This window comes from Hipposideros armiger, unplaced genomic scaffold (genome assembly GCF_001890085.2).
Source record: "Hipposideros armiger isolate ML-2016 unplaced genomic scaffold, ASM189008v1 scaffold_432, whole genome shotgun sequence".
Classification (NCBI taxonomy): Eukaryota; Metazoa; Chordata; class Mammalia; order Chiroptera; family Hipposideridae; genus Hipposideros; species Hipposideros armiger.
Window position 1 is genome coordinate 869,779 of NW_017731782.1, and position 9,442 is coordinate 879,220.

General features: G+C 36.3%; 1 protein-coding gene across 4 annotated transcripts in view; it reads left to right on the top strand.

Moving 5' to 3' along the window:
- Positions 1-9,442, top strand: part of FCHO2 (FCH and mu domain containing endocytic adaptor 2) — a 122,571-nt gene that overhangs the window by 40,158 nt on the left and 72,971 nt on the right. For all 4 annotated transcript variants that reach the window (XM_019665078.1, XM_019665080.1, XM_019665077.1 and 1 more), the window contains exons 7-8: positions 3,545-3,643; positions 4,376-4,472. In XM_019665078.1, coding sequence (XP_019520623.1) covers positions 3,545-3,643; positions 4,376-4,472 — 196 coding nt within the window. The remainder of the gene's footprint in view (positions 1-3,544; positions 3,644-4,375; positions 4,473-9,442) is intronic.

The following is a 9,442-nucleotide window of genomic DNA, read 5'->3' on the forward strand; positions in this document are numbered from 1 at the left end:
GAGCATACACCCAGCAGCGCTGCTGATGCCTGAACGGTATGTGGAATGAAGTGGGCGGGCATCGGGAGGCCACTATGGCACGGGGCAAGCACTATTGGCAGTCTATCTGAAGTGTACCTGGCGTATAAGACGACCCCCCACTTGGAGGCATATTTTTCAGGGCCAAAAGATCGTCTTATACGCTGGCAAATACGGTAAACGGATGTGAGGCTATTTATAGGCTTTTTTTATCCTTAGTCTGAATATAGAGGTTTTCCTTTAAAAATATTACTGTGTTTGATAAACAGATGCCACTGCACATTTTGCTGGTAGTATTATCAAATATATGGTAATAACACCATATTATCTTTTTTTTTAAACCCAATATTTGAATTCCAAAACCTGTCTCCAAAGGTTTTGAATAAAGGATTGTAAGCCTGTATAAAATAGAGGCTTGTCAGCACGCAAAGCCATAATGACATCACCTTTGGACAGTGGGGGGAAGAAAGGGCCAAGCTCTGAGAGATTCATCATTGACAGTGTGAGAGAGGAAGAGATGCTGAAACCCAAGTTGGAAAATCCAGAGCAGGAATAAAACTGGAAATTATAATGCCATGGCAGCTTGGAAAAGATGTTTCAAGAAGGGTTTAGTTAGTTGTGTTATATTGAGGCTCCAACTCTAGTAAGATAAGTTTGAATTTCTGCAGCAGCTGAGGTCATCGTAGACTTCATCTAGTGTTCTTTTTTCCTTCATTTTTTTTTTTTGGTCTAAATCATTAGGAACATGCATTTATAAGGTAATATTGATTTGTTAATTTTGCATCAAAGTGTCCAGTTTTTATCTTTGAAAATGTTTGCCTTTCAATTATTTAATTTGTAAAAACAGGAATTAGAATTTGTTAGAGTCAGGATTTTTTGTTTATATTACTTTATAAAAGTATTCTTAAAGAATTTTCAGCATTCACTTTCCTCTCATCTTTTTCTGCTTCCTCATACTTTTGTTTTTTCAAATTGGCATTTTAATTGTTTATCCTGCCATTTCCACAGTGGGAACATTAATTTATTTGAGCAGATGTATAACCGTGCTGCTTTTAAATAAAGATGTTGGTATACTGTATTAATCTGTGTGTTTGTTCCCTGTTGTGTTCCATCTTTGTCTGTCTGTCTCTCTCCCCCATCTACCCCCACGCCCTCTCTGTCTCTGTTACACATGCACAACTGGCAGAACAGATTAAGTATTGTTTCTTAATAGACCGTAGACTTTAATTTGGGTTATTTAGAAGTGAAAAGAATTATTTTACATATCCGCTTTCCTCTTGTTCCAGGCCAAGCAGGTTGACCTAATCCCAGTAGGAAGGGGCCTGTCAGTCTAGTGAGAATCAAATTTGGGTGGCAGACCTATATTTACTAGTGGGAAAAAATAACGATTCCCTGGGGGGGGAAAGAGGTTAGAATTTACTTGGAATATTTGTGATTTAATTTTTTTCATTTGGGGTTCAGGATAAGCATGATTAAAATTATGACTTCTCTTTGTGTTTATGCTTTTGACCACTATCAGTTAATGATACTTGAAAAACCTGAAACAACATAGAGATTTTTTTCCTTTAAAGAGTTTGATGGCTAGTTCAAAGAGATTTTGAGATTTGTTTAAGGAATACACTTAGATTAAGAATTTAGGATTCGAGTGCTTTTATGTATCTCTAATGGCTGACAAAATTATACTTTTTTTATATACTAATGTAACAATACATGCAAGCACAGTGAACTTGAAATTACAAGGAGGAAGTTTCTCTGATTTGTTCAAGAAAGTTTAGTTATTTGTATTCAAACACTTGAGATTATATTACCATTGCTAAATTGCCCTGAGTTTAGCAGTCACTAATTTTGAGGATTCATGATATTTAACGGTGTTCCTCACCACCACCACCACCAAAAAATCCTAGCACAAATTCAGAATTGCATCTAAATCATGCTTTGAGTTTCTGTGTGGCTTTCTAAGTAATTAAGGATCTGCCTTACTCATTGTTGCTGTTTCCAAAGAAAGTAAGAAGAGGCAGTTTTTTTGGAATTAGAGGTCATCCATATGAAATTAGTGGCTGTTTTACCAAGCTTTCCTGGATTTGGGCCTACCTGCCTATGAGAAGATATCTTGTTCATTAAATTATAGAAATTTAAACTGAGGATGACTTCTTAAAATGTGAACATAAAATAGAATCATGCTCCTGCTAAATATTCCTCAGTTCTTAAGACTAATTCAGGATCTTGAAATGTTGGTATTTTCATTGACTTGGTCAAAATTAAAGTTAGTCAAGACAGGTGCTGCATTTTAACTCTGCCATTCCTCATGAACAAAATTGATTAAAGTTTTTGGATCATTGTTGCATTATTGCTAAAACTGTAATTTCACCATTATTGATTTTTTTAAAAAGTTCAGACCCTTTAAACAAATATGGACATGATTGTTTGGCTTAGTGATTTCTGATCATGGAACTCAGTGCTGAAGAAAACTGGACAGTAAATAAGGGATAAGGTGATTTAATTTGATGAACTAGAGAAAAGTAACAAGGCATTTAGGCCTATTCCTTAGAACCGATTTAATTTGGGAGGTGTGTGTGTGGGGGGGGAAGGTAATCAGGTTTGTGCAGTGGAAATGACAAATGTGTTTTGTTCGAAAATGGCTAGTTCAGCATTCCCCAAATCCTGTTTTGAGGAATATTACTGTTCTGTAAGATATTAATAGCTATTCAGAGAAGAAGAAGAACAGAACAGAAAGGGTTGTTTCGTCAAAGAAATTTGAAAAACACTGGGTTAAGCAGAGTGAAACAAGTTTTGCTATTTCAGTATTTCTCAGAGTTTTTTACATTTATTGTGAAACCAACGCTAGCAGTTCCCTTTCTGGGGAAGAAATATCAGAATAACCTGGGAATTTTTTCCAAACAAAATTCTCACCTCTTTCCACCCCCACTCCCCAGGTAGTAGTGGAGGATCTATGTGTTTTGTAGTTTGAAAACATTCCCCCAGGTAATCTGATGCATCCCCACCTTCAGTTGAGAACTGCTAAGAGAGTATACAGCCTTCCCAAATTTCTTTTGAATACTTTTGAAGACTGTGTATAAACATTTCAAAGATTAGAAAGACAGTTTGAGAGTCTGTGGGCTAGATTGTAGTCTTCAGAAGTAAACTGCAGTTTTGCTTTGCCAACTAATTGTTTTTCAGTCTTTGAAACACGTCTCCCTTGGCTTTTGTGACATTATCTTCTGAGTCTCCTCATTTTCTGATCATGACTGTAGATTTTAATTTGTGGTATCTCCAAACTCTGAAAAAATTCATGATACTTGAGAAATGGCATAACAAAAGCTTAACTTTTTTCAATGCAGCATTTTAATATGTTTACTAAACCCATTTGTCTAGAAGTATTGCTAAACATTACATAATAATGGGTAACTTGCTAAATTTGGTTAGCTGTATTGAGATTACATCTAAAGGGTCTTTTTATTTCAGAATCTATGTGTATATATGTAATATATATATTTTATATGTGTAACTTTTTATATTCGATACTTAGAAATTTCAAGACATTGAAGAAACTCATCTCATTCACATAAAGGAAATTATAGGGTCCTTGTCAAATGCTATAAAGGAAATTCATTTGCAAATAGGCCAGGTAAGTTTTTACCTCTGTTGAACATTCACAAAAATTTTATGTTTGTTTATGACTCTTTAAAAATACAAAACTGATTAACATGACACTGAATTATTTCAGATAAAGAATATGTACTTCTATGTATTAAATAGAAAATAAACTGGATTTTTGATTGGCTACCAAGGATGATAATTCAGAATAATTTTTAAAATTAACTATGTTCTCTTTACATTAAAATTCTGAAGTTAAAATTTTTCAATATTTTTTAAACTTTTACTATTTTAAAAGTTAGAACAACAGCTTCAGTAAGTTACAGAACTTAGAAACTTTCCAAAAACTTAAAAGGGGTTTAATGATGGCAGTTTGGGATGCATTGAAATATAATAAAGAAAGATGAAGTATGTTATTCTTTATTATTAAATATCTAAAACTGTGTCATTGTCTCTGTAAGTTTTATTTATCACAAGAATTATGTCTCTAAAACATTCCATAGTGGAAACAGGAAACCGTCTTTACTTCTAAGGCCATGTGGCCATATCTTCAGGGGTTCATGTAAACAATGGTTAGATGATCTACTAGCTCTAAGTTAGGTAACAAAGCATGTTAAGTAAATGAAAGTTCTCAAAGGCTCTGGGTTTAAAAAAAATGCATATTTTGGTGTAATGAATTTTAATTGCTTTGTGGAAGTTTTGTCTGACATACAGTAAAAATATTTATGTAAAAAGAAAATTTGTCTTTATCTCATTTTAATAGGTTCACGAAGAATTTATAAATAACATGGCTAACACTACAGTTGAAAGCTTGATAGAAAAATTTGCTGAGTCAAAAGGCACTGGGAAGGAAAGACCGGGTAAGATGATAAAATCTGCAAGGAAATGTATTCAAATTTACCAGCCAGCAACAAATGTGTTTGCCTTTAAATTCCAAAACTGCAAAATGGAGCTTGGGAGATACCTAAGAATCTGTGTAAAATCTCAGGTATCATTTATTTTGTGTCTGACAATATGTTAAATTAAGATTTTTGTTTTAACCTTTAGTGGTTAATAATTCAGTATTATTTAAAATGGTTATTATAACCTTTACTAAATTAATATATTACAGCTTATATTTTTGAAAGTAAGTTAGCAACCATGGCCATTTTTAATAACAAAAAGAATAGGAGAGACTATTGAATGCTCAGAGCATTGAGGCCAATGGAGAAACTTTCTTAAAATTTAATAACTTTTTTCTTTTCTCATTCTCATATATATTCAACAAATATATTGAGTGCTAACAGTATTCCTGACACTGTATGAGACACTGGTGATACACTAGTGAACAAATGAATGCAAGAATCCCGGTTTCTATTTTATGAACAAATGACTATAGGTATCCTGAATCTTTTAATAAGCATGTTATTATATATTAAATGTGACAAGTAGCCTATTCCCTTCCCCTGCTCATCATACTTATAGTCTTCCAGATTTCTTTAATCTATTTAATAGTTACTGTACCATGTTCTTGGAAGCTTTCATTTCACTCCCCAGGTAAAAATAATTCAGTCCAGTAAGGAAGTTAAAATATGGTTTGGAATTTAGAAAAATAGGTAAGTAATTTGTAGAGAAGTCTGGGAGTCATTTTTTTTCAGTGCACTTTACAGAACGAAGGTTTGAAACCTCAATCATCTTAACTTTCTTTTTCCCACAATTTGTTAAGTTTCAGATCATATTGATTCAATTATGTTAATATATTTTTTTCCCCTTCAGACTGTCTTTCCATGCTTTTTCTTTTTTTAAAGATTTTATTGGAAAATTGGGAAAGGGGAACAGACAAGTTGCTGTTTGTTCTTCAGTCTAGTTGTGGAGGATGTCGCTTCCCTAGCCCATGTTGGTATTGTGATCATTGTGCTCCTCCCGCCGAGGCAGATTGGTCGCCAGCCATTGGATGGCTGCTCTCGGCGGCTCACGGCAGCTCACACCGGCTGCCGGATGCTCACACTGGCTGCCGGCCACTCATGGAAGCTTACGGCAGCCCACTACAGCCCCACTGCAGCCTACACCGTCACTGGTGACTCACGGCAGCCCAGCTCCAGGTCGAGCTGTTGTTCACCATCTTAACTGTAGAGGGCACAGTGTCACTGGCCCATATGGGATCCGAACTGGCGGCCCTGCTGCTCAGAGCTCACGCTCCCAAGCCAACTCTTAACCAACTAGCCCCTTGGCCACCCACCATGCTTTTTCTACCTATCTGATTAATTGCACCAACAGGTTTCTAAATACCAGCACAGCGGAAATTCCTTCTCTAATCCATTTTACATGTTATAGCACATTCATTTTTTTGACTATACAATTATGAACTCATAATTGCACTACTCATAAATCTTTGACTTTTCATTATAGACAATGAAATTTAGACCCTGGACTTAGATTCAAAGACTGAAGTGATTAGTCTTCAGTCTCACTTTCCATTATTCGTTTTATAGATACCCTTCAGTGCAGCCAGCCTGAACTGTTAGCTGTTTCCTATAGAAGCCCCTTCTTTGCCCTTGGTACCTTATGTCCTTACTCTAAATCAGTGGTTCTCGACCTTTCACAGAGGTCGCCTAAGACACACATTTTCGATGGTTTTAGGAACCGAGACACTGCTCCTCTATCCGTCTCCAGGCCCATATGCAGATACGCCCAAATACGAGTACCCGGCGACCCCTGTGTAAGGGTCGCTTGACCCCCAAAGGGATTGCGACCCACAGGTTGAGAACCGCTGCTCTAAATGATATATCCCACTCCTTTCCTGCCCCATGTCTTCCCATTTATTTGTCTGATGAATAAACTCTTAAAAAGAGCCAGGTCATGTGTTACTTCCTCCATCAAAAGTGTTGGAGAACTTTAACAGTACTTTTTTTTTTTTTTTGGTGATGCTGCTATCTTAACTTTTAGTAATGTGTACTTGTTAAGAAAAGTTATGTATTTGATTCATCTGTTTATGTTATTTATGTGTAAACAGTACATTTTTCTTGAATGAACAAATGGTCGTATAATATTGGGTTGTCGGAAAAGTCACGACATATTTTTTCTATGTATTTTGTTGCAAAAATGCGTCATAACTTCTCCGACAACCCAATAGTAAAGATAGGATGTTAAGGAGGTTGGAATGGATGGATTTGCTGTTTGAAAAGTCTTGGTGACAGAATAGTAAATTATGGTTAAAGTTTAGTGAGCACTTAACTCTGTGCCATGTACTGTGCTAACCACTTTGCAGGCAGACTTTGATCTTCAACAATTCTTTGAAGGTAGGTACTATTATTCCCATTTTTCAGATGAGGGAAATGTTGAGAGATTAAATTGCCTAAACAAGTACATGACAGAGCTGGGATTAAATGCCAAGATTCTTGACCCCAAGGCTTTGGAGCAATCAGAATAGAACTAAGTGAGTTTAAATATATATAAAGAGAATAAGGATGTTGATATACATAAGTAAAAAATAGCAAGAAACCCTAAAATTTTTTGAAAAGAGATTAAATTATAAGTGAAGAACATCTAAGAGAGGTAAAAACAACTGGGGAACAAATAGAATTTTTATATAGAGCATTTATAAGTGTTGATGGAATAAAAGCAAAGATATATTGGCTGGTTAAAAATGCCTTAGATAAAAATCTGAACAAGATTGATAGATTGTACCATTATCAGTATCCTATTTGTGACATTATATTATAGTTTCACAAAATGTTATCATTATAGGAAACCAGGCAAAGTGTATACGGGATCTCCATGTATTTTTTTTTTAACAACTGTATGTGAATGTATTATACCTCAATAAAAATTACCATTTTCTTATTTGTGGTATAGCACAGTACTTAGCCCTGTAGTTTGTGGTCTGCTCTTTACTAGCATTGAGACCTTTAAGCCTTAATGCCCTCATCTGTAGAGTGGAGACATGAAGAGTACCTACCTTATTGGATTGTTACGTGCAATAATGTTACATTTATTGAGTACTTAATAAACGTTATTTTCAAAATCTAATGCTTTCCTGATTGATAAGGTAGCTAGTAATGGATATTGTTTCTTTATAAATTTATATTTACTGGACTCAAGATATACTAAGACATGTAGAAAATTCCTGTAGCTAAGTGACAAGAGTTAAGAGGGATTCCAAGAATAGTGATGACATGGGCTTTCCTAGAATCACTACGCCCAGAATTAGGTGGCTGTTTCAGGATGACGGTTGACATTGTGTATATAGGTGACTGAATTTCAGAAAAAGTGGTCCTAGAACTTACTTTAAAAAAAGAGGTGTTTGTGTGGGGTGGAGTGGAAAGGATAAACATTACTTCTCTAGTTGACTTGCTGTGGGTGACCACAGCTCTTTCATATACACTTGTTCAGCTTATGGTCACATGAACAAATAAGTCTGCAGTGATTAAATTTTGTGTTTCTCAGAAAAAAATCAAAATTTTATATGTGATTGTATGGATTTCATAGACTTGAAGGATTTTGTTTTGTAAAATGTATTCTAATCTTCAATTGTGTACGCATATACTTGGATTGCTGTTAACATTTTATTTCTCCTATTTGGTAAGGGCCCCCTCTAGTGGATGAATTCCTTCCTAAACTATAAGGTGTGATCAGACAATACGGTGGATGTTTAAATGAAAAATTATTACAGTAAAAGATACATTGCCATTAATCCCCATAAAAAAACTCACTCTTGCTTTGAATACCCTTATGCTATCATTCTTGCCACTTTCTGAAGCAGTTCTGGAAGTCCTCTTTCGTGAGTGTCTTTAGTTGCGTTGTCATGGCTGCTTCAGTGTCCTGAATCATTTTGACTTTGGGGAAGAGCCAGAAGTCACACAGTGCCAGGTCCAGTGAATAAGGTGGATGAGGACACACCGTAATGTTTTTATTTGACAGAAATTGCTGTACCAGAAGCGATGTGTGACATGGAGCGTTGTCATGATGGAGGATGATTTATGGCACACTTCAAAACACATTTTCTGTCCGCTGTAGCTCACACCCAACTGACTGCACCAAACAAGTTGAAACTTGTCACACCCTGTTAGTAAGGTTCAACATGCTGCTTCCCATATTGAAGATCCCTGCCTTTCCGTTGGATGGCACTGGGCAGCAGCATTCACCATATTTTGTGATCACAGTGGAAAGGCTCCGTGTCACATATTGCTTCTGGTACAGCAATTTCTGTCCAATAAAAACATTACGGTGTGTCCCCATCCACCTTATTCACTGGACCTGGCACCGTGTGACTTCTGGCTCTTCCCCACAGTCAAAATGACCATGAAAGGTAAACATTTTGAATTCATTCAGGACATCGAGACAGCCACAACAGCACAACTAAAGACACTCATGAAAGAGGACTTCCAGAACTGCTTCAGAAAGTGGCAAGATTGATGGAATAACTGTGTTCGAAGCGAGGGAAATTTTTTAGAGGGGGATTAATGACAATGTATCTTTTACTGTAATAATTTTTTTAAAATTTAAACATGCATTGTATTTTTTGATCACACTTCATAGTTTAAATCCTATGGGATACAATTTTTTTTTTTAAGATTTTTATTGGGGAATTGGGGGATGGGAAACAGACAAGTTGCTGTCCTTTTTGTTCAGTCTAGTTGTTGTGGAGGACGTTGTTTCACTGGCCCAAGTTGGCACCATCATTGCGCTCTTCCTGGGCGAGCAGATCAGTCGCCGGCTTCTGGACGGCCGCTCACAGCGGCTTATGGCTGCTCACACTGGCTGCTGGCTACACACGGTAGCCCATGGCAACCCACTGCAGCAGGGGTTGCAGCCTACACCATCGCCGGCGACTCATGGCAGCCCAGATCCA